The sequence below is a fragment of the Python bivittatus genome, unplaced genomic scaffold, assembly GCF_059951505.1.
Source record: "Python bivittatus isolate LINGU-HERP-01145 unplaced genomic scaffold, Pbiv_v1 ctg000690_np1212, whole genome shotgun sequence".
Classification (NCBI taxonomy): domain Eukaryota; kingdom Metazoa; phylum Chordata; class Lepidosauria; order Squamata; family Pythonidae; genus Python; species Python bivittatus.
Genome location: NW_028277096.1, coordinates 14,309,550 through 14,336,247, shown reverse-complemented (window position 1 = coordinate 14,336,247; position 26,698 = coordinate 14,309,550). Strand labels below are relative to the sequence as shown.

The 26,698-nt window shown below is 40.6% G+C and overlaps 1 protein-coding gene across 1 annotated transcript in view; it reads right to left on the bottom strand.

Moving 5' to 3' along the window:
* Positions 1–26,698, bottom strand: part of GALNT17 (polypeptide N-acetylgalactosaminyltransferase 17) — a 233,785-nt gene that overhangs the window by 110,365 nt on the left and 96,722 nt on the right. The window contains exon 2 of the mRNA XM_088152409.1: positions 22,487–22,670. Within this exon, the coding sequence (XP_088008535.1) occupies positions 22,487–22,670 (184 nt within the window). The remainder of the gene's footprint in view (positions 1–22,486; positions 22,671–26,698) is intronic.

Sequence of the window (26,698 nt, the reverse complement as noted above, 5' to 3'; positions counted from 1 at the left end):
TTGCACAGGGACAACATTGCTTCAGAATGGAGAATATAAGAGACACATGGCTGGGTTCCTGGGGAGAAAAAAAGGAGTAAGGCTTCTCAGGGGGAAGATAGAGAAAGGGCAGGGGTGGGGAAGTACATAGGAATTAGAGCAATGTTTCTCAACCTTGACAACTTTAAGATGTGTGGACTTTAACTCCCAGAATTCCCCAGCCACCCATGCTGGCTGGGGAATTCTGGGAGTTGAAGTCCACACATCTTAAAGTTGTCAAGGTTGAGAAACGCTATTATAAAGAAAAAGGTGCAACAGCAGGCAATGAAAAGGATGAGGGGTCTGGAGTAGCTTCCCTTGAGGAAAGACCACAACAACTGTGGCTCTTTAACTTAGAACAAAGAGGTAAGGGGAGGCATGACAGAGGCATACAAAATTCTGTTGGCTTGGCACCAAGTACCTTCACAACCACTTTCTTCAACTGGAATTGCCCTGCCTAGCTAATTCATCCCAAGAGAAACTGCTGGTAGTCTCCCATTTCCATGAAGTACATACTATAGAATCTGCTTTTCTGCGGCAGTGCCTGTATTTGTCAGGGTTTTAGCCTTCCAAAAACTACAAAACGCAGACCTGTTCTGGAAGGCCTACACTGATGTAGGATGCCTAAAATAGAGGATTGTACTATATGTCTATGATTCTCGAATGATAGAATTTTAATGTTTGACTGTGATTGTTTTTTTACTTTTCATGTTTCATTACCATAAACCCCATAGACTCTTGGGATCACAGGTGGTGTTAAATCTAATAAATGAATAAGTAAGTGAAATAATTCCATTGAGTGGTGTCAGGGAGGTAAACAGAAGAACTTCTCCTTAAGAGGTTAGAGGGAAATGTTCTAAGGTTAGAACTTAAGCTCAACCAAGGAAAGTAAACGCAAGAAGACAGAGAACCAGCAAAGGGAAGTACTTGGTCATACAACACAGACTGAAACTGTGCATTTTGGAGCCCTCCCACCTCCCCCCCCACCCCCCATGTGGATGCCTCTGGCCAGTTGTGGTAATGGCAGCCAATTGGGGTAGCTTTTAAAAGGAGATGGGATAAATTCACGGAGAATCGGAGTTTGAGTGGTTCCTGGTCCCTGTAACTGTCTATTGCCTTGCAAATCACAAGCACCAGGCCTTCAATACTGGTTGCTGGGAAGCAAGAGTGGAAGGATGACTTACCCCTTCCCCCACCCCAGTTCAGGCTTATGAGCTCCCAAGTAGAATCAGTTCGCCACTGTAGACACCAAATGCTGGAACAGATGGACCAATGAGCTGACTTTGAAGGGCTTTATGTATATTCTTAGGATTCAAGGCCCATACATGGGCTGTGCTGGGTTTTAGCTCAAGGTAAACATACCAGGCTATCAGCTGAACAAGTCATTTTTCCCATATTAGCTCTGCTGGATCAGATCATAGTGGCCAAAGCCCATTGCAAAACAAGAGGGTGTTTACCCTCTTTGACCATTTCTCTTAAACACCTAGTATTTGAAGTACGTTGCCTGTAATTCCTAAGACAATAAACAGCCACCAGGCAGTAGTGAGATCCTGTCCTCTATGAATTTGTCTGGTGGCCTTTCAAAACTAGTTCAATTGGTGGCCATTGGTGTGTTCTTTATAAAGTGATGACAGCAAAATTCCTATAGTTTATCCCTGGACTGAATTCACTGAAGTTTATTCCATTTGATTTCCATATTGCTTTGCATTAAGGGGGGAAAAAAAACCTGATGGAACTCTAGAAAGCATTTCAAAAGCATTTTCCTTTTAAGATATGCACTTTTAAAATGCATTTCACTGCTCTATTTCAACCAAGAGTGGCATCAAAATATTCAAGTGTGAAAAACCCAGTGGAGGACTAAGTTTCCATCTGCACATTAATCCATGAAGAACAGAGCAGGTCAATTCACACTGGAATTCACAAATATGTTATTCTTCAAGCATCCTCCTTTTGCACTTTAGTGGCAGGAAACAAAGAAAGCAATCCAGCTGACTGATATTTTATTTATTTTTCTGAACTGTGAGCCAAGGTGAGCTTGTTAGATTGCAATCACAAGACAGGTTCTTAGATCCAAATGCAGATGAAGTAAGGCCCACTCCATCATCGCTGCTTACTTTGAGGAAACAGCAATAGCCATAAGCAGAGGCAAGGAATTTACCCTGTGCAGACATTCTAAAGCAGGGGTGGGCAATCCACCACTTCTACACCATTGATGGTGTCCAGAATCACTTCGGAAATGGGAATAAACCAAATTTAGAATTGTCTGGTGTAGGGAACCATAGAGACGACCTTGGAAAAATCATTCAGAAACCATTACAAAAACAAAATGTGCAGAAACATACTTTGAGCTGAGGGAGAAGGGGAAATATTAGTACTGGCTCTTCCTTGATTCCCTGGATATGAGAGAGGGGGTGGAAAAACACAGACTCACAAGCTTCTGTTACTATAGGCTATCTCAATGAAACCTAATTCTAGTCTTCTTGGGAAGTCTGTTTCCTGATGTGGACAAGCTCGACAGGCTGACATGGGGGTGAAATATTGCTTTAAGTTTGCAGAGCCATTGTATTCATTAAACACACAAAGACTCAGACACCAAATTTCCCCAGATTGTGTCTATTTTGCTTAAAGGGGGTTAAGGCACAAATGGCTACAAGCTTGGGGCACCTATCACACACTTTCAAAGGCTGCCAGGCAACACATAGTAAGGAGACACAATGAATTTATTTATTGATTGATTGGATTTTTCCCCCACCCATTTCCCCCACAATAGGGGACTGTGGGCGGCTATTAGTATCACGGGGTGTTGGTCAGGAAACTAGGCTCCCTGAGGGAAAACATGGGACAGTTCAGAATTTATTGGCTCCAAATGAGTGGGGGCACTGTCTGAAAAATAAAAGCACTCATGACTCATTAGGCTGATTATCGGACACAAAGTTTATGACCACCTGCCTTATAGCCTTGCACTCAGGAATGCTGACCTTGCTTCCAACATCTGGATCCCTGGAGTCTTGCCTACACCATGATCATTCCATTCACATGATTTCTTCTTATATGGTTCTGTTCATCTGAAGTTAACTTAGATACTACAGCTGGATTACTCTTTTGTGTAATTTTTGTCTTCAGTGGAAACTCACTGCCTTGGATAGCCCTTTCTTCTCCCTCTTCTCCCTCAGTCTTGTAGGATAGAACATCACCACCTTAAAACTCAAAAACACATAAAAACTGAAGACTTTGCAATGTCACCAGCTGTACTTTATGCAGACCCAGGCAAGGCATAAAGCAATGTATGCTTTCCCTCCTCCTCCCCCACAAAAGAAGAAGAAGACCCACCACTAAAGATATAGTATATCTGTTGGTCTATCTGACATCTGCTTAAAGCTGAAAGTTCCCCCCACCCCACCAACTGTGATACTCACAGAATCTCTTTAGCAAGATTTAATGAAATGAAAGGGATAGGTGTACAGGAATTCCGAGAAACTGTACTATTTCCCATCTACAACCATTGGATCTCAATGTACTTTAGGACGGGAGAGCCAGTTTGGTCTGGTGGCTAAGGTGCTAGACTAGGAGCAGGAAAACCAGAGTTCTAGTCCTGCCTTTAGGCAAAGAAGCCAACTGCATGACATCTATGGCCAAATATTCTCCCTCAACTCTAAGAAGGCAGTGGCAAACCGTTTCCAAAAATGTTGCCTGAAGAACTACATGGACTTCTCCAGAAGTCAAGACTGACTTGAAGCCCAAGGAAAAAAAAAATGAAAACATCTTTATTTTCTTTCTAACTGCCTTCCTGTGAATCCGAGAGCTGGTGCATCTTCTCACTGATAACAGAGAACCTTGCAGTTGGCTGTTTACACAGTATTTACTTTTCTGTATCAGTCTGGGAACCAGCTATTACAGTATCAGTAGCCATGTGTGAGGAGTGGCGTTATGTCTATTAAGCAACATTCATCCCAAATTCCCATCTTCTGAAGTCCCATCAGCACCAAAATCAGTGAGCACACACTCAGACAGAGCTATCTGATACCAATAGAAGTGAATATGTGTAGCTCAGAGTTGAACTGTGGAGTCCCTGGGGTTCTCTGAGCTTGGTTGTTTTCTTGCAAATGTTTCATTACCTGGCTAGGTAACATCTTCAGTGCTAGAATGGGATGGGGTTTGCTCTCTGTTTATATACTGTGGCATGCCCTGCCAATGTTGGTGGGGGTGGGTTTTTTTTTTTCTTCCTCTGGTAGTTCCTTGATTAGGTTATTGTTTACCGCTTCATTGTGTGCCTGGTGGGTGCCTTATCTGTGTGATGATTGGTGTTGAGGAGATGTTCTGATCTTTTGTTTTCTTTTCTATTATCTCTTTTGAATAGTGTGTAGATGTTGTTTATCTCTATGTGCCTGTTGATGGCTGCCTTGTCTGAATATCAAGCTTCCAACAATTCCCTTGCATTTTTGGATTTAACATGGTCTAAGATGCTGATAGTTTCCCAGTTGAAACTATGGTTAAGTCTGTCCATGTGTTGTGAGATTAAGGAGTTTTCATCATGTCTTCTGACTGCTAGTTGGTGTTCATGGATGCACTCTGCAAGCCTTCTCCTGTCTGTCCTACATAGTGGTTATTATAGTCTTTACACTGTATGTTGGAGATGACTCCTGTTTTTTCTTCTTGGCCTACTGGGTCTTTTGGTTTGCTTAGGATGTATTGGAGGGCTTTAGTTTGCAAGAAAACAACCAAGCTCAGAGAACCCCAAGGACTCCACAGAGCTATAATGAATAAATGAATAAACAAATAAAATCATATTCTGTACTATGTGCATGAATACATTCACCACTGCAAGATTTATTGCTATTTAGATATATGGCCTGCTCTACAGATACTTTATTAGGGCAGATTGCCACAAACCATTAAAAGTGCTATCAATCAATGAATAAAAATAGCTCACAACAGAAGGCCATAAAGTACAGGATGACTCTAGGATTCTGCCTCTATATCAAAATTCGGAAAGGACAGTTAACCTTCTGGCCAATAGTTGCCGTAATACGATTAACCTGAATTAGTTTAGTTTAATCTAATCTTTTATGGCAATTAATGAATTGAGTTAGAGAATTTGCACAACTCCCTAACCCATCAGATCTGGTTAACTGCAGTTAGAGACTAGAACTTAGGCCCATTGGAAACAACTCTTTGAACTTGCTTCTCTTCCTGAAAATTCACTTCAAGAGACTCCACTAGACCTGTGAATGGGGAATCCTTGGTGCTCTCTGAGCTTGGTTGTTTGCTTGCAGACATTTCATTACCCAACTATGTAACATCAACAATGCAAGTGATGACATTACTTAGTCGGGCAATGAAACATCTGCAAGAAAACAACCAAGCTCAGAGAGCACCAAGGACTCCACAGTTCAACCCTGAGCAACAGATACTCTCCGCTATTGAGACCTGTAAATATCAGGCTGTTAGATCTAAACCAAATGCCTTGAGATCCAGAAGAACCCCCAAAGTGACGATAGAGACCACAGCATCTTCTTAAATAAATAAATAAGATTGATTAGATGTCAGGCAGAGCAAAGTGGAAGCTCTCTTTGTTATGGCTGGTGTGGGTCTTCCAAGCTGTGTGGCCGTGTCCTGGAAGTTTTGTTTCCTAACGTTTCAGCAGGAACTGTGACTGGCATCTTCAGAGGGCAGGAGCACAGACAGGAGCAGTTCTCTCTGTGCCCAGCTGCTCCTGACTGTGCTCCTGCCCTCTGAAGATGCCGGTCACAGATGCTGGTGAAACGTTAGGAAACAAAACTTCCAGAACAGGGCCACACAGCCCGGAAGACCCACACCAGCCATTGTATTCCGGCCATGAAAGCCTTCAACAATCTCTTTGATATCTTCATTCTCACAGAACATTCCTAGATATTTAGGGGTTTCAAGGTGCTAGGCACAATTTTTGTTGTCCAAACACCTGCAATTACCTAGAAAGAGAGAGGAATGAGCATTTGGAGTAGGAATGGCAGAGAGGGAGAGACGGTTGAATAAGAAAATATTGTATTTCCCACTAGCCAAGACCACTCCAATTCCATTAACCTCAGAGGGGACTCAACCTGGAAAACTGGTACAGGGACTAGAAAACAGAGATGCTCAAAGGTCCATAAAAATAAATCACTAATCTATAGGGGTAATGTTTTTGTTAGATGAACTGAAATATAATCATTGTGAGGGGGTGGATTCTTCAGAATTCTTCATCTGGCTAGATATTATAAAAAGCAAGGAATAGGGAGAAAGGAGCACATTTTAAAACATTAGAGCTAAGCTTGCCCCAAATGTGAAACTTCAAAGGAATGTGAGAGTATCTTCAGAATTGTAAACTGATAAATTGGTCCAAAATGGATACAGACAGGACTGACACTCTGAAGTTACAAATAACAAGAACGGCAAACTGTAGTTCATTCTTCACCAGAATAATATATAAACCCATAATGGCAAATATAGACCCAAGGAACAGAATTTCTTAAAAAAAAAAAAAAAAAGGCTAAAAAAGCAGGAATGTCCCTAATAAATAGGCACACAGGCTGTTGGTAACATATCAACAATGCGTCACTCTTTTCTCATTTTTTTTCATACATTTTTCACCCCAGCGGTTTGCTTTGTGCCCACCGACAACTTCAATATTTGGCTAATGAATTGATGATATCCCTGCTGATATCTCGGCAACAACGTTATCGGCATATACAATTCATAATAAACAAACAAACAAACAGTCCCCTAATGCTTTCTCCTTGACACTCGACACGTTTCAATAACTTGTGGACGTAAATATCAAAGCAGTGGCTCTTCCTCTGGCCCCATAGACAGAGACCTGGCAAGGCTGAACTGGTTCTCTTTCAAATATTGTTTAAGCTGATGGAATGACACTAGAGCAGTTATGTGCTGAGGCTTCCCCCTCCATTTTCACAACAATGAACCTGGCCACTTCACCCTAGCAGCAGCAGCAGAGACAGCTCTGTTTTAGTAAGTTAATAAATTTCTTTAATGCCTCCCTCTTGCATCTGACAGAGCTCTCTGGTAGTAACATTGAGGAGGACGAAGGGCACAAATGCCTGAGCTGAGAATTCTTAAGCACTTGCCATTTCAACATAGAGGTGTTTTACTGTCTTACCTCGCAAGCAACCACTGCAGTCTCCACATCCCTATTGCAAATGGCTCAGAAGAGAGAGGAGAAATTAAGGGATGTCCCTTTTGATTAGTAGTGAGACAAAGCCAGAAAGCCAGTCTGGTCCAGTGGTTAAGGCACCAGGCCAGAAACCAGGAGTTCTAGTCCTGTCTTAGCCATCTGGGTGACCTTGGGCCAGTCCCTCTCTCACAGCCCTGGGAAGAAGAAGGCAAGGGCAAACCAACTCCAAAATCTTGCCAAGAAGACTGCAGGGGCTTGTCCAGGCAGTTGCCAGGAGTCAACACTGACATAAAGGCACCAAAAAAAAAAAAAAGACAAAACCAGTGTGCTTGGAAGAAGTCCAGAGAATGCCCTGTAATGTCAATTAATCATTCCCCCACAGAGAGATCCTCCTTACAATCATTGCAAGGATATCCCCCTCCTTATACTGCCAACCTCACTGATGCAACATTTCCATTGTCATGCTCAGGATGAGCTGGCTTTGCATTTGGGCTGCTAATTCTGCTAAAGTAGAGCTTTTCCTGCATTTTTTCTCCAGAAGATCAGAAGAGTGGAGCACATAGAAAGGTCTGAAATGTGACCAGGGTGGGGTGGGGTGGGGTGGGGGACATTGTGCAATCTTAACGCTTTCTTCCTCAGCTCAGATCCTCTGGTCCATGATTGGATGCTGTAATGGAGGACCCTAGCTTACTGGTAGAATGCATGCCTTCAATGCTAAAGTTCTTACATTCAATTCCCACATCTCATATAACATTGGGAAAGACCCCATCTAAACCCTTGAGTCAGAACCGACAACACCAAGATACTCATCAAGGTCAGTAGTTCAGAGCTAAATGTCCCATTTGATTCCTGTACTTCACTTTAACCAGCCTTTTATTTAGAACATGAAGACTAGAACCTTATTTTGTCCTCTGAGTAGAAGAGCAGAATATTATAAGCCAGAAAAAAATCCTGTCTGGAACTACCAATCAGAGTCCTGGTCTAGAACTTCCAGAGAAATACTGGTTAGCAGTGCAAGCTAGGAGTGGGCAATCAATTGTATAGGTGTATAGTTTTTCTGTAGTTTTCACTTTAAAATGGTGGGATTGGGGGTGATTGAGGACAGCTGTGGTCAGGTAGGAATCCAAGGCCTGAAAAATAGAGCTTGAAGTCTGCATGGAGCCCTGAGAATATAGGATGTCCACTTTAGGATAAGGTGATTAGATAGAAGCAAGCTTGCTAGGTTCCAATGTTGCATGTTAGATTAAGAGCTATAGTAGAATCAACGGTCTCTATCACTGTAGAGTAGACACCCCTTTCCAGCACATACATCTACCCTGCTCCCACACCTTGCCTAGCATAGAATGCTGAATTTAAAACACATTAGAAGCAAGAAGGCTAGAAAACCAGTTCCAACTGATTCAACTGATTCAATCAATTGATTGGATAGAAATCCAGAACCAGTTTGGCTAGTAGTTAAGCCACCAGGCTAGAAAGCAGGAGACCATGAGTTCTAGTCCCTCCTTAGGCATGAAAGACAGCTGGGTGACCTTGGGCCAGTCACTCTTTCTCAGCCCAACTCACCTCACAGGGTTGTTGTTGTGGGAAAAATAGGAGGAGGAAGGAGTATTGGGTATGTTTGCCTTCTTGAGTTATTTATAAAAATAATAAAAGCAGGATTTAAAAAAATTAAAAATTCAAAACCAGATGCGGTATTGTAGATACAAATTCTAGAGTAAGAGACAGCTAGCAAAAAGAAACCTTTCTTCTGGGATCTGGTTAGGGGTTAACATAATCAAGTGCTGAATGTATTACTGATCACAGTGGCTTGGCAAGATAATGCTGATTGCATCACTCCAAAATTATACAGCAAGGATTTCCAATGATTAATCAACCTAATGTACTGCAGGGCCAGGAAGAAATCATCTCCTGCATTTGTTTCCTAGCAATTCTCATTGGCTGAGTTGGCACCCTTAACCAGATGAGTGAAAGACCTAATGACTTGCATCCATTCTTGCAAAGTCTGGTTAGATATGGGGGTGGTAGGGCACCTTAATGTATCATGCACACCTGGCTCTTTGGTTGGGTTATGATACAATGTATTGTACAAACCTGCCTCCAAAAACACCTCTCCGTTCCGTAGCCAACCAAACCAGGTTGCATGAACCTAGCCCTTAAATTTGGTGAAACCAAATTTCCTTTTCAAGTTTCTTTGAAAAAAGAAGAGACTTTCGTGAAAACCTCAGGAGCAGGATGAAGTAGTGTGAAAGCATGTCCAATCCTCTTTCCAGCAATTTACAGCCTTTCTTCCTTCTTATACTTCAGGAAAATCCAACCAGGATGAAAAGCAAGGTTTGCTTTGTTTGGAGGAACTTCTCTGATTCCCAAGTGAGGTTCGATTCATCTGTCCCTGCTTTGAGACCCATGGTTTAACAGTTGAACTCCAACATTACAGACAGGATTCTTTTCAAGGAATTACTGGAAATGCCAAAGATTTAACCTAGACCTTCTGCACACAAAACATGTTCTACATTACTACAGTCCCTGTGGAGGAGGTCAGCTATGGATACTTCTGAAGCAAATATACAAAACAGGGAGTTTAGGTGAGAAAAATCCAGCATAAATATTGAGACATTGGATAGCAAGGGTGATCAGAAAGAAGTGCTTCAGGACCCTGGACAGGTCCCAATGGAGAGGGGGGAAAAACCAGTTGGCCCCAAGTGGGAATGGTTAATAGACCCCTGATGGTTCCCAACAGATAACTTATTTCAGCATGTCATTCATTCATTCATTCATTCATTCATTCATTCATTCATTCAATAACAAAACCTCTCTAGGTAGATTGCAAAATAATAATAAAAATATTTTTAATGAACCCATATGCTCTATACATATATCAAACTTTAACACCAAACTAGCATTAATCCCTTGGATTGAACAATTAAATTGGACCAGCCTGGGTTTGGGTGCGATAATTAATAAAATACATTTAGAATTCAGAACCTATGGGTTGACATTCAGAAAGGAATCCCAGTATGTTGAGGACTGGAGCTGAGTAAGACAATCCTATTGGGAAGAGGAAGGGAAAAGAACATTCAAGGTGCAGGACCAACCAGATTCAAAACCCTGCTGTGCTTGTGCTAAAAATGTTAGAGGGATGGTTAGAAGGGAAATAAGTATGTTGGTATTAGCAATAGAATACTTTCCCCTTCTTTTCTTAAGAGTGAATCTGAGAATTGAAAGAAGCATGGATAAACCATATCCAAGTCTTCCAAAATTTGTCATTAGCATGCACTATCACCAACTAGAAACACCAGCAAAAGTGCTGGTACTGCAAAACATGGTGGAATTTACAAGCAGGAACTTTGTGCAGGTGAATCTACTTGATTTCTCCCATCTTTAGCTTACTGTACATAGAAACACAGAGCTTAAGAGGTGGGAGGTAACTACAAGTTTAAGTTTGGATTTGAATGGAATCATTTCATCCAATCTGTATGGAATTCATTAGACCACAGTGAATTACCTGCAGCCCTTCTTGATAAGGCCCTCTGCTTTGTGGAAGGCAATTTCTCTACCTCAACACTCCATCAAAGGAGAACTGATCCACCTCAATCAGCCTCTTTGCTTCAGTAACAGAGACATCTACACGTGTGCAGAACCTCTGTTGCAGGGGGGAGCCAAGTGAAGTGCCTATTCCTCTCCAATGAATAAAAGCAAGGTGTGGCTTCACTTCACTTTACTGCTTCACTTTGAAGGAGTGCTTTCAGTCAAAGCTCTGGTGAAGCAAAGTGCCCCTCCAAGAGCTCAAGAATTCATCCATTATGTTAGCAATTAATCAGACGAGCCTTTTAGCAATTGAACAAATATTCCATAGGAAAAGGGGAGAAAAAAGAAGAAAGAAACAGTTGTGGAACCCTTTTCCAGAAAAACATTTTCCACTTTGCAACACTGTCTCCCACAGAAGCATGCCTTAGCACTATGAGAAAATGCCCCAAACTTTGCAACACACACACAGAGACACACAGATACACACAGAGAGACAGCTTTTGGCTTCTATCGCTCAGTAGAAAACAACCTCTTTGAAATCTCCAATTCATACTGAGAATGTAAGTTATTGCCCTGATTAAAGCAGATTAGTTGAAGAATGCTTGATTAGTTCCCTCTGAAACAAACCCCAAGATCAACCAAAAAATTAATTGAGCTGCATGTGATTATGTGGTGCTTCAGAGAAGGCATTACCAGCAAAGAAAGAGAGTAGAGATCTCACAAGTTGCATATACCCTGCTTCCTCCTTCTGCTTCCCCAAACTTTCTGAAGAACAACAAGCTTTGATTTAGATGCATATTTTTCTTTGTGCTTTGCTCACTTCTTTACCGCTGCAATCCTTCATAGGGAGTTATCAATAGGAAGTCAGTTTATGCCTAATTTATGAAGCACTAGGCAAGCAACCTTCTGACTGAACAAATACATTCCCCCCTGAAAATACTTCTTGATAGAACTCTTTGATCGAGCTCACAGAAAAAGAAATGGTTTTCAGTGTTTATGTTGGGCATTATTAACTTATTTCCCTATGAGTAGTAGAGTAGCTGGACCAGAAGAGCATAACTTTTTTCAGGCCAAGGCCTGTACTTGGCCTTTGATTGGTCCACATGGCCCAATTCCCCAAAGTGGGAAGGGCCATGACAAAGAAAAGGGGGGGTCAAGACAAGAACTCAGCCTTGACCAATCTTTACCATGGACAGCCAAGAAAACAATCATGTGGATCATTGAACAAACCAAAGCAGAATTCTCACTTGAGCTCAAATTATCCTACTTCAGACACATAAAGATCTAGCTCTCTGGAGATGGTTGTAATGCTATGAAAAGTAGAAGGAAAGAGAAGAAGAGGACAACCAGCAACAACATGGATAGACTCAGTCACAATGGTGATGAATACATCATTGGAAGACCTGAAAGACCAGATTAGGGACAATTGTCATGGGAAAAAATCTATGTGTTTTCTGGGAGTCAACAATGACTTGATGGCACATAATCAAAAGGAATGAAATATAGTTAATATATGATTCCCCCTCCCATGTTAACAATAATCAGTTGGTGAGAACTTCTGGAGAATGTCTGGAGAACTCTAAGGGGTAGACTTGAAGACTTTTAGAGCCATGTGCATCCCTGAGTTCTTAAGATGTGACTTCTGATTTAGAGAATGAATATATTTCTGCTATATTCTTTAACTTCCTCTACTACACAAGGAAAAGTATTTGGGGGATGTCCACCTTGCTCTCCTTCTGATTGACTGCAATCAGTATCAGCTATAAGGCTGCCTATGTTACACCAGCTTCAGGAGGATGGTCTTAAATAGGTAGCCTTCAAGAGCACTGCAACCACAGGAAGGTATCTCCAGAAGTGAGATCTGATGAAACTTACTTATTTGCACCACAGCTTAATTCAGTCTGGACATGGATCAGAACTTACTACTGAGAGCCCTCATGTGGGATTTATAAGCTGGGATCAAGGAAGCAAGATCTATGCAGATTTCAGGAAGGTGTCTTTAATGCTAGTCTTTGAGTAAATGCAACATGTTGGAATCTACAAGAGAAATTGCCCAGCCTTATTTATAAAAAATTCATTAATACAGAGTTTCTTTAAATGATTAGAAACATTTCTTCCCAGTTTCTTGCTACCTGGGCTGAGTTGCCATTTATGAGATAAGGTATGAGCTGATTCCCCTTCTATGTCTTGATTGTTTATGATTACTCTTCCTTCCATTGCATTCCCAGCTCCAAGTTTCTCGCATTGCTACAGTCAAAGCCAGAATGGATTGAAAAATCCAGTGATGGAACACAATTCTCATCCAGGTAAACCCCTAGCTTGAACAGAAAAACTAAGTGATCAGTTTGAAAGCTTAGGACCCAACAGGAAGATCTTTGTCTTCCTGTTTATGCATTGGGCTAAACCAAAATGTGTTTTCAAAGCATCATATAATTTAAAGGTAGGAAGGGACCCTGAAGACCATCTAGGTGAATGCCTTACCCAGTACAGGAATGTACAACTCTAGTATCCATGTCAGACAGCTATCTAGCCTCTGATTAAACAATTCTAGTGAAGGAGAATCCATCCCCCCGAATCTGCTCCACTGTTGAACAGTTCTTACTATTATTATCAGCTGGCATTGGCCTTCATTTGCAATGAGTTCTTCCCAAGAACCTAGCAGGTTGTAATGTACTGGTGTAGTATATATGCAGATCCAAGGAGTATGGCCTTTTGTAATTGATAGATGCAAATTTTGTCAATGCACAAATTTTCTAAGGGCCATCCAAGGCTTTTTAGTATGGCACCCCGTGTGCAGATAAAAACTGGGACCACACTTCCAGTTTATGCCATAATCTTTCAACTTCAGTTTTAAGATCTTGATACTCTGTGATCTTCTCCAATTCTTTGTCTTCTATTCTACTATCCCATGGTATTGCCACATCAATTATCCATGCTTTTTTCTTTCAAACCACAGTTAAATTTTTCATTACTAGCAAATGATATTATTATTGTTGTTGTTATTATTACTACTACTACTATTATTATTATTATTATTATTATAGTTGGTTGCACAGTCAGCCAGATGTTTAGACTAGATTTAGCATTTTTATCCACCTACTGAGTCCTTCCCAAGAACTTGGGATAAGCAGATGTTGTTGTTTGATGGGGTTAAAGGTATCGTTGCAGGATATAAGCCATTCCAAGTAAAGCTGCCTTTTGCAATTGACTGATGGTGATTTTGTCAATACTGGTGGTCTTCAAGTGGTGCTCCAGCTGTTTGGGTATTATTATTATTATTATTATTATTATTATTATTATTATTATTATTATTATGTATTGACCACCCAACTCCAGTGGACTCTTGGTGGTGTACAAAACTAGAGGAAACATAAAAATATCTAAAAACATTAAATGAAACAGACAGCCCAGACTAAAATAATCTAATAGACAGCAAAATCAACAAAACAAAACAGGGGCCATTGAACAAATAATAGACATCACCTGCAGGCCTGGGACCAAAGCCAAGTTGTTAAAGCTTTCTGGAGCCCTAGGAGAGAGGACACCATCCTTATCTCTGGGGGGAGGCTGTTCCAGAGAGTAGGAGCTGCAACAGAGAAGGCATGCTTCCTAGGTCCCACAAGATGGCAATGTTTAACGGAGGGGACCTGGAGCACACCCACTCTGTTGGAACATATTGGGCAGGCAGAAACAGTTGGAGACAAGCAGTTTCTCAGATATCATGTCTTCCTGCAGCCTTCTGTTCTCTACACTAAGTATACTCAATAGCCCTAACTATTCCTCATAGCCTTATTCTTCCAGGCCTTATCATCATGGCTGTTCTCTTCTTGTCAATGTTCTTCGTAAAGGTGGCACCCAGAATTGGATGCAGTGTTCTAGGATAGACTGTCCAGTGTAGAAGAAAGAGAAACAGTTACTTTTCTTGATCTTGCCTTGATCCTGGATCAGGTTTTTCTTAATTTTGTTTTTGTTTACACAGTATATGAACCCAATCACTATAGTTTACAAATCCACATTACAAATCCAAGTCAATTCTGTCTTGTTCCACAAAACGAACCATGGCTTAGCATGACGCATGAAGTCAATCCTATATATTATCCCCCTGTGGCAAAGAAGATACTCTGAGCCTTAATATGCTTTGCCTGGTTTTCAGTTTAGCTTTAAGTGTGATCCAGGCCATTACGCCTTTTTCAAGAAACAATGGTTTAAAAAATCAAGCTTAATGTAATTTGGACACTTATTCCACTGCCTCAAACAACTCAGGAGGTCCTGTTGGACAAAATTTGGATGACATTTAATTCGTTTTCTTTCCCAATTCCTTGGTCTAAGAAAAAAAAAAGTCAAGCCATTTAACTGAAGATAAACCTTGAAATACACACAGGCGTACACATATACACTTTTTAAAAATAAGATTAGAAAACAACAAATGGGGAAAGAAAGCCTGTTGGCTTCCTTGAATCTGTTGGTTTGTGAATTGCCTAGTGAGCCCATTAGTCTGTATATATTCTTTGGAGTTTTGTTGAAAGTAATACATACTTTATAATGCTGGATCCCCTGCTACTGCAGCAATCTGAAACCCAATTAGGCTAAATTCCTCTGACTTGTCTCCATTTTAATCAGAAGCTAAAACACTTGAGTTAATTGTTGTTGTTGCTGCTGTTGTCTTCAGCTTCCATAAAATCCACAATCAAAGTCACAGTTGTTGCTTGCCAAGTAGGGTGGTCATGGAGGGGGACAGTGGAAGCTGGCAGTCTGAAGGTGGAGGGCAAAAAAGAGCCAGAGAAATAGAATGGAAAGAAAATAAACCATTAAGTGAGCTACAGACTTTTGCTCCCTCCAGAGGTTCATGTAGGAGGGGGGGGTCAAGATGGTTAAGATGGTGATTGCAATTGCACAAACTCTAGTCTCTTTTTTAAAAATAAATATTGCATGTGCAAATATTAATGAATATTTTATGTGCGAAATACAAAATGTAAAAAAGGAATGGGGCTTTAAACCAAGCTTCAAAGCTGGAAAGACTGCTTGGATGGACAGATTTTGATGCTGGTGGCAAAGAATGCTATCCAAGCTGAGGCTACAGAAACAATGTTAATGATATGCAGAGGCAAGGAAGATGTAAATGGCAGCAGGAAATATGTTCCCATATCATGGTAGACTAGGGTAAAATGGAGTTCATAGACTGTGCTTCAGCATGGTGTGAGAACCAGTGATGCTTGCAGAGAGGTTCAAAAAGGGCAAGATGGGAGTCACACTACACAACATCCCTATCCAAGCCCCACCCCTTTCATTTGCATATGTATCATAAAAAAAGGTTGAGCTTTGATCATGATGCTCCAGCCACCATCTTGCCTAGTTGGATCTCTTCCTATGAACACCATAGATAGGAACCCAACCATTGTCTTCACAGATTGGGTCAACCAAGTTATGACATTAAGCCACAATGTATTTGTGAGTTTTCTAAAAAAATAGGCATGCCATGCTTTGTAAAGAGAGCAGTTTATTTTGATAACCTGGATTAAGCCAGTTGTGTGAACATTCAGCTTGATAAAGCTTTGCCCTCACATATTTCTCTACTAGAAATGCCTACTTTTTTTAAAAAAAATGCTGATATTCTCAGGAATTATGCCATCCAGCTTCATGTTCTGAGAGAGAGAGAGGGAGGGAGGGAGAGAATGAACAACCTATTCCATTGGTCCACCTAAGAACAATTTTCATTTGACTTCTCCCTAACACACGTGTCCTCTGGTGATGCTTATGGATACCTGAGATACAAAGGCCCCTTTCATTGGCTTAACTTGAACCAATCACAGTTTAGCTGTTCCCCTCCCATAACCATTGCCTGCAGTCAATCAATGTTCACTATGTATGAATAACTGTACAAAAGGCTATCTGAAATCCCAATCATTTGCTTTCCCTATTTTTGTACTGTATCTCCCCGGGTGCAAACTAGATATCAGGAAAAAAATAGTGGAAATTGCCAAGAAGGAAAGAGAAACCAAAGCCATGGAAGACAAAGATTACAGAAAGCAATTAACAAGGAATTTCATTGAGTTGTTAGAGACAAGAAGCTGTATTGTGACAACATCTGTAAAGACACCGAAGATAGAAGCAGATACAGAAAGTAAGAAAAGTCTTCCAAAAGCTCTCCCAACTCAAAATGAGGTTCCAAAACGAGGCTACAGGAATTGATGGAATATCTACAAGAATATGGAAAGCAACAGTAGAAGAATCAGTAAGGATTCTAACCAAGCTATCCCAACAAATCTGGAGAGTGACACAGTGGAAGAGGTCAGTCTCCATACCAATACCAAAAAAGGAAGGTTTAACTGAATGTGCAAGCTATTACACAATATCCTTAATTTCATATGGTGGCAAAATAATGTTTATGACCATCAAGTACAGATTAGAACCCTACATGTCAACAGATATGCCAGATGTTTAGAAAAGGCGAAGAACCATTATTGCTGATGCATGCTGGATAATTGAGAAAGCCAAAGAATATCAAAAATAAGTCAATATGTGCTTCGTTGATTATAGAAAAGCCTTTGATTGTGTCAACCATGTCAAGCTGTGAAATGGCATTAGGAAAATGGGAATACCACCTCATTGTTCTCATGAGAAACCTGTACACAGAACAGGAAGCCAGGGTCTGAATGGAAGATGGTGAAATAGAGTAGCTCCAGGTCAGCCAAGGAGGGAGACAAGGCTGCATAGTCTCACTTATTTATTTAGCCTATGTGCTGAATATACATTGAGGGGGTCTGGTTTGGAAGAAGAGGCGTATGTTTTCAAAACTGGAAGAAGAAACATCAATAACCTGTGCTATGCTGATGACACTACTCTGATAGCTGAAAATACAAATGACCTGCAAGCTCTAGTAATGAAAGTCAAGGAGCACAGCAAAAAAATGTGACTGTGATTAAATATAAGGAACACCAAATTTACGACAACAGGTGCAGCAACTAGCCTTAGAACTGACAATGAAGATATTGAAGTGATGGATAGCTTCTGCTTTGGGGGATCAACTATCATCAGTAAAGGAACCAGACGTCAAGAAACAGGCTGCAGACTAGTACTTGGTAGTGCAGCCATGAAGGCCTTGGACAAGATATTCAGATGCCATGACAGATCTACGCCTCCTGATTATACTATGGATAGGTAAGAAAACAAATGAACATAAAGCAATCAATCCAATGTTCTCACTCAAGGCACAAATGGCCAGGCTCAGATGATCATATTATGTAAAAACCCAGATTTCTTGAGAAGTCCATAATGCTGGAAGTTAGAAGGAAAAAGAAGAAGAAAACAACCAAGGAGTAGGATGAATGTACGTAATTGCAACCCTGATGGATGCACTATTGGGAGACCTGAAGGGTCAGTTTGGAGAGTCATCATTCCAGAGAAGGTCTATCTAGTCGCTAAGGGTCTACACTGACTCGTTGGTACAAAATCAATACATCAGCCAATCAATCTCGCTATAATCCCTTCATTTACATTTTGGACACACAACATTTTGGACATCAGAGGTTGAGCAGCACCTGTGAACAAGGCAAGAGGGTTTGGTTAAAGCAGAATGTGGATATGTTTAGAATAAAACCCAGATTTGATTCATTTTCTTCTTTATAAAGTTATCTTCCCCACCCAATCCAGTTTCCCTGTTGTATATCACATTGCTTTACAACTGCTTGCTTTCCCATTTGAAAACCTATTTTAATTTTTTTTCTGGATGAAAGAAAAGCAATGCATGTCCTCAAATATATTGAAATTGGCATTTCAATATATAATTCAGCATCTGCAGGCTGCAGAAGAGCAGACTGTGAACTCCATGTGGTTTGGAATTGACACATAAGCATTCACACTGGTTAGAGATGAGATGCGTCTCCCAAAGGGGGAAAAAAGTGGGGAGGAGGAATTTCAGACAGAGAAATATACAGAGTCACTATACATCAACAACAGGCCAATTACACTGACACAATTGTGTGCCACACTACCCACCTAGAAGAATCAAGATTCAAAGACCCATTCACTTCAAACATCTGCCCCAAAGCAGAACTACACCTGCTATAAGCAGGACGTGCAATGAAATAATTACTTTTCAAGTTAGTCAATTATGCTCTTTTCTAGGAAATTTCATTGTATTCTTTCTCCCACACACTTCATGACTCACTTTCCACAGTCTGTTCACATACTATGATTCCTAATCACACATGATCCTTACTCCGTTGCTTTGGAGTCTCCACTTCACCAGACTTTTTTTTTTCTTGCATATTTTACAAATTGTATTATCTTTTGCAAACCTTCAAACTCCCCCAAGTCTTATACACAAAGCTGATGTCATTTTGGCTGCATTACCATTGATACATGTTATGAACACTTGAAATAGAAGGAATGAGATCTGCTGTTCACACCAGCACAGATCCAAACAAAGAAATGTGTTTGTGCATTAATCTCACCTATTTGGAGATGATCTACACATTGAAAAAAGGACAAGGTTGACAGCTATACAAGGTTCAGCTTGAATGTGAAGAGACGCTGCTGGTGTCATTTTAAAACATTTACAAGGTCAGACAAAAGTTCTTCTTTTCCATGTTTGAAGAAAAGAAATTGTGATTCAAGGGCTACATTGTTATGCTAAGATGAAATATATAGATGCCTGGAGCAAAGTATCTCTTGATCAATCAGCTACGCTAAATTCAACTGGCAAAGCTGTTTGACATCCTCAGATAAGTTGTTGAGGCTGGGGCTCCCCAAGGACCCTGTCAACCTGCTTCTCTGAGGCCCAGTAAACATTTCCTAAAGGAGCCTTTGCCCCATTTTACTTTGAAAAAAGCGACTGCATTACCATAATCCACACCTGGAAACTACTGAGCCTCCTGCTGGGACTAATGACCTCTGTGGTTGTGATCCCTCTGTGGCCATTGCTGTAGGTACTATCAAGGTTTTCCAAACATGTGCTAGATTGGGAAGCCACAAAGCAGATGTGACTCTCTGACACTTACTTTATTTATTTCCAATATTTATCTCCAGTTCCTATGTTAGCCGACTCTGGGCAGGTAACAAGGTAGAACTTACCATGTGAAAAACAAAGAAAAACAGTAAAACGCAGAATGTAAGAAGGCACCAGGGATAGCTAAGGACCAAAAGCACACTTAACCCAGAGGGTTATAATTTGTTTGCAAATTCTAAATAGGGCCATTGGTATTTCTGGGAGGATGGTATTCCAAGGACACAGGGGAGGGGGGTGGCTGCAACTCAGAAGGCCTGTTGCATAGTCCATACCTTATGAACCTCACACTGAGGGAGGACCTTCATCAAGCTCTCTCTGGATGCCTAGACCAGATGTGCAGATTTTCTCCTGGCAGTTCCTGGGTCCATCACTTTGGAATTCTAAACTAGGGATGGACTGCTTGAGATGTGTCCCCAATCCCTTTTTTGTGGCCCCTAGAACTTCTCTCCATCTAGTTTGCTGGAAAATGGTAGCATACATTGCCTCCCCTTTTGAGATAAGTAATAACACCCTAATTTAAGACCTAAAATAGACTCAACTTAAAATCATCAGACAGAATCACCAAAGCAACCTACCCAGACCAGAATGTAGGAAAATATAGGAAAATCCAGAAAAATCCCTGTTGGGGCTCCATCCACTTTGCCTCATCACCACATCATCACAACCTTCAGCCACTGAAAAAACACTGAATGAGACTTTTAGTCAACCAATGGGTGCCCATCCTTGATCTAAACAACTCCGAAAAGGCATGCAAAGCAGTACCTAATATCCCAAGTTGTGGCATGAACATGCATATATTCAAGGCTATCTTGTTCTTCCCTTCCAGAGTAAGAAAGATACTATAGAGCCCAGACAAGGAGTTAGAAATAACAAGTCAAATAAATTAAAGGCATGAGATAAGGAAAGGAAAGGGAAACTTAGTTAAATTAATTCCAACTGTATTCATTACACATCTTCTTGTTTCCATCAAGGCTTTGACATAATGGTCTTTAATAAAGTAGAGCAACCATACTTATCCCACATGCCAGTATTCCACAGGGCAACCAACCAACCAACCAAATCTTTATTACAGTCACAGACCAGCATCAAATGCAACCAAAGCCCAGTTTTACCCCAAGCACTCTCACAATATTCTATGCAAGCTAAATTCTCTAATCTAGAGACTACCTTGCAGGACAGCAACAGTTAGGAAATGTATGCAGCATAGTGGCACACACTCTGGATGGACTTGTGATAATAATATCAAGACCCTTCTCTGCCTACCCTAGTTACATGAGATGCAATAAGTGGCTAGAGAAGATCACAGATAGATAGATAGATAGATAGATAGATAGATAGATAGATAGATAGATAGATAGACAGACAGACAGACAGACAGACAGACAGACAGACAGACAGACAGATCCATCTTGACCCTTGGCAGAGAATTATTGTAACAGTACCTGGGAATGACCTTGGGAGACAGGAGGAAGAGCCACACATTAGACAACAGTCAGACAAGCAGCAGCTGAGTCAAAAGAAGGAATGGGGGCATGACAAACATTTCAGAAGGGCCCTCCCTAGTTCCTTGGGCTGTAAAGGTGAGGGGGAAGAAATGTACTTTCAGACTTGCAAGATTCTGCTAGTGTAACCTTACAATAAAGTAAAATTAGCTCATCTGGTTGTGATTCCTGTCTGTGTAAGGCTCAGTCCAAGAACACCAGGGAAACAGTTCATCCAAATTCAATTCTTTTATTGCTTACACCATATAGACAGAATCTTGCCAGACTAAATCTATACTACTGCAACTAGTGGATATACCCTGGGAGATTCTAGGGAGTGGCTATTCTAAATCTCTTACATTTCCCATGCTCCTGCTCCAGACTGTGCTGTCTCTTGTCTCTCTGTCCTTCCTGGAATGCGCCCCCTCCTTCCTGAGAACCTTGCTTTCTACTGCAGTCCACCACAATCTGGTCTGCCTCGTAAGGCTGACATGAATCTTACAAGTCTGAAAGTACTTCTCTCCCCTTACCCCCTTTATAGCCCAAGAAACTAGGGAGGGTCTCTTATGAGCCTCTTGCACTGCTGTAGGCTAAGCTGCCTTGGTTGTGTCTCATTGCCCTGTCTTCCAAGGTTATTCCCAAATACAATTAAAATTACTTCTACAAAGGCTAGACCAACATCCATTTTGTTATCATTTTGGTACCAGAACAACTTTTCAGAGGAGGAGGAGGAGGAGGAGGAGGAGGAGGATAAATAATTTTATTTCCCTCATCTTTCTTTCTCCTGCTCATAATCCAAATTATAATTATCATCATCACCACTACCATATTAGCATTAGCATTATCACACTTCGTGCACTGATCTTTGTGTACTGACCAGAAGATTCAGCATGGGCCCAAGTCAATTATTTGGAAAACAGTATGAGTAGAAGCCTAAGGCCAAATCAAAATTACATTTCAAATCAATGATTTTCCATCTAGCCATTGTTAAAAGAGGAAAAAAGATAAAAATGAGGTAAAAAGAAGATGGCACCTTTTCACATTCCACATATCACACTAATGGGACTGGCAAACAGCTCTTCCTGGTATCTTTTGTATCTCTTTTCAGCCATCTGCTGGTTGTGCAGAACAGATAATGTAGCTCTATCACTGAAGCCAATTAGCTTTTAAGAGGTCTGGGCGAGGAGGCACACAGCTCTTTCCTTACACTGTTCTGCCTTATCCCAGTATCTGTCACTAGAAACAACTGCCTTGCTGTACATAACAGTAGAACTGCTCCTCCTCTATGGTGGGAAATCTCAGACTTACTTAGTTGGACGATAATCTGGTATGGTGCGGTCCAGTGATATTTTCTCACTGAGATAGGAATTGTAGCCATATTTCTCATGGGGTCCCTTGGCTTTCTCTTCCTCCTCTGGAGAAAGTGTGGCAGGCAAGCCACCTTTGCCACGACCACCGTAGCCTTCAATCAGCCCCAAGGATTTTGACAGACCTGGAGAACAACAAACCAAAGAAGAGACATACAGAAAAGAGTCAGTCTTGAATGGAAACATTGGAAGCTAGGATATCTACCTTCCCTTGAAATAGGTCAATAGCTATAGAAAATCACCATCAGAATAGCATGGCTGTACTGCCAGTCTATATAAAAAGGAAGGAAAGGAATATTGGTTGATCCAACTTGTAAATAGTCTATAGGAAGGTCAATCTTACCTCTCTCACAGGTGACAACAGAGGAAGGCAAAGGAAGGGACCCAACATCATTTCCTCATGCAAATAGCACCCATTATTTATTTTATTTATGTATCATATTTATATGGCTGCCATCTCACAAAACATGACTCTGGGTGGTGTATAATCAAACCATAAAAACAATTTTTAAAAAAACATTCAACAAATACAAAAATTAAAATTTAGTATTAAAAGGCTAGGAGAAAGTGTCACATGTAACTAACTATGTATATAAATTGTGCAATTTCATCATTTGCATTATGATATCATGATAGATGTAATTTCATTGTGGTTTCTGCTGGATGCCTTTACTTATCCTTGTTCATGGGCATTTGCTAAAATGAGAGATCTCAGAGATTGAAGACTACCTTGAGAAGACCAAAGATGTTATCTCATTGTGGCAAATCATACCAAAATGCTGAATTTCAATCACTTTTTGCAATGAATCTGGGGAAGCAAGTGGATAAATGGGAAGAAGAAAGAACTGAAATAAAGTTTGCCAAAACATTGAAAAGACAAGAATGTCTCATCTCTAAATTGTGAAATCTGGTTGAAAAAACTGGACTTCAGATAGTAATTTTGCCCTTTTAACACCAACCAACATCTTTTTCTAGTTGGTCAAGATAGCACGTATGTTTCTTTCCTCCAGGGTCTCTTTCTAGCTTCAAAATAACCCTGTAAAGTAAATCAGAATTATTCCAAATGAGCAAGGACAACAGGGAATGGTTGTTGACACTCCAGGAGCCCCAATCACAAGCCGTGGGTATGAATTCCCAGTAGCTTTCCAAAAATTGTTACTGAACTAAAAATGTTAATGTGACAGAAGAGGAAACTATTAAACACATGGGAAGCAATCATATTCAATTTATATTGTTGCCTTTTAATGGATATAAATTAAATTCAATCAAATCCAAGGGAGTTTTCATCCTGATCTCACTCTTTTTTCCTAACCCAACCAACTTTGGGGAGTGTGGTTCCCACCATACCATTCAAAGAGCATATGAAAAAAAGGTCATGTGCTTTTGAAGTAAAGATTCATGGGAAGTTGGTCTTAGCCTGGGTTTCAATTCTAGGTCAATATTTTGACCACGCCACCCAGAGTATGCCAAAGTACCCTTCAGCACTGCCTCTTCTGATTCCATCAGATACATTTTTTCACCAGAGAAGTTATTAGTAGTCCCTAGTTTGGGGGAGGGGGAGGGAGGGGAGGGAGGGGCATGGCCTAAGTGCTTAGATCCCTGCTGTATGGAGTAGTCTCCCCACACAAGCTAGCTTGGCACTAACCCTAATGGAATTTCAAAAGCTAGTTAGGAGAAAGTGGGTGTTTTCTGTTTGAGTTGGATGGGTTGTTACTGTCATTTAAGAGTGTTTAAACTTATTGCTTATACTTGTATTTTATATTATATTTTATACTTATTGAGAAAGCCAGTTTGGTGTAGTGGTTAAGGCCTCAGGCTAGAAACTGGGAGACCATGAGTTCTAGTCCCTCCTTAGGCATGAAGCCGGCTGGGTGACCTTGGGCCAGTCTCTCTCTCAGCCCTGGGAAGAAGGAGGCAAAGGCAAACCGCTTCTGAAAAATGTTGGCAAGAAAACTGCAGGGACTTGTCCAGGCAGTCTACAAGAATCAGACATGATTGAACAGATTAAAAAAATACTGATTGCTAATTGTCATACTTTATTATGCTTTATATTTTGTGAGGTTAACCATCGGGAATCTACTACGTGATTAAGGTGGTGTACGTATTTAAGGCTGGGAATTTTCTTCACCCACAAAATTGCTGTTGGATTCAGTTTTGCACCGAATGATCATCGTTGCCTCTTTTCAAGAAAAAAACACAACTGACAAAGAATGGGCTACATGCACCAAAGCCAATGCTACACGCATAATTCTTTCTAATCAAGTTCATACCAGCCCATTTCTCCAAGAGTTAGCAAGCGTTTAAAAAGAATGAAAGCAATGAAAAATGTGCATGTATTTTCAAGTCCTCTTCACCTTATCTATCTATCTATCTATCTATCTATCTATCTATCTATCTATCTATCTATCTATCTATCTACCTACCTACCTACCTACCTACCCACCCACCCACCCACCCATCCATCCATCCATCCATCCATCCATCCATCCATCCATCCATCCATCCATCCATCCATCCATCCAATTTATATAGCTGCCCATCTCACTTTTACCAGCGACTCTGGGCAGCTTACAGCAAAGTTAAAACAGCAATACCTAAAAACCACTCTAATTATTAACAATTAAAACATCAAAAACTATAAAGACTGAGCTAAAACAAGAGTAGACAAAGGGATGTTAATAATAGCAGAGCCACCTCACTAGCTCACCCATCCCCAGGCCTGCTGACATAACCAAATCTTGAGAGACCTTTGGAAGCTCAGAAGCTATGAGGCCAACCTCACCTCAAGGAGAAGAAGATTCCACTAATCTATGTAATAAAAGTACATACTTATCCTAATGTGCAAATTTCTGCCAGGCATGTTGCATGCCATACTGCATTTTTGTACTAGTTTCACCCATATACCCTTTGTGGGTACGGATGTTTCTTTCATGCAGTGTTTCTCAACCTTGAAAACTAGCTGGGTGGGGACTTCTGGGAGTTGAAGTCACACATCTTAAAGGTGTCAAGGTTGAGAAACATTGCTTTAATGCATGCATTTTTCAATGCACTTTTTGAAAAGATAAATGGCTGGGATTCCTCTTCCTCCAATATATGTCTTCATGAATCCTTGGTACAAACTTTGAAGTATTCTTATATTGGTTTGGGAAGTGCAAATTTGATCACTTCTTGTCTAAACATGAGCCAATTATCTCCTCCACCCCTATGGATAACAATACATAAACTGACTCTCTCCTTAAACTAAATTCTAACCAACAAGAACAGTTATCTTTTTTAGTGTAAATTCCTTTCTCATTAAGACGGTATGCCTATATTCACACAACAGGTTTACCCTGGTTACTGAATTTACTGATTTTTCTGGATTCATAGCCAGAACCAGTAACTTCTGAGTTTGTAAGTGACCCAAATAGGTTGGGACTATGGACCAACCCAGAAGATAAATAAATAAACAGTTAAGTGCATCTGCTGGGTCTTTGGGCAAAAGACATTATGGGAATACAATACAGTGAGGAAGCAAATAGTGACAATTTACATAGTAAAAGAAAAAAATCAATACGTCATGTTCACAAAATTCAAGATCATAGCATATTCCTGTAGTTGTTCCTTCTCCTTCTCCTTCTCCTTCTCCTTCTCCTTCTCCTTCTCCTTCTCCTTCTCCTTCTCCTTCTCCTTCTCCTTCTCCTTCTCCTTCTCCTTCTCCTTCTTCTCCTTTCTCTTTGCTATTTAACTGGAAATGTCCTATTTATGTGTTTCCTGTGGATAGCCCAGAAAAGTACTGATAAAAACATATTTCCCCAAACATACTATTGGGAAACTTTCAACTACAAAAGTACATATATACTCAGTATACTAAGATCCAGGAGGCCCCCATCTTCTATTCTTCTGGAAGATTTTAAAAAGCTGGCTCTTCCCACAAGTGTTGGGGTAGAGCTCAGTGATTGTGATTGTTTATGTACTGGGAAGTGTTGTTTTCAGGCACGGGGAGTTGTTTTTTTGGATGTTCTTTTTTATTGCTTCTTTGCTGTTTTGATTGTTCTCATCATGAGCTTCCCACAGTTATGGTACATAGGATTTTAATTTAATTTAATTTAAGAAACTTATATGGCTGCCTAGCCATATAAGTTTCTTAAATTAAATTAAATTAAATTAACAT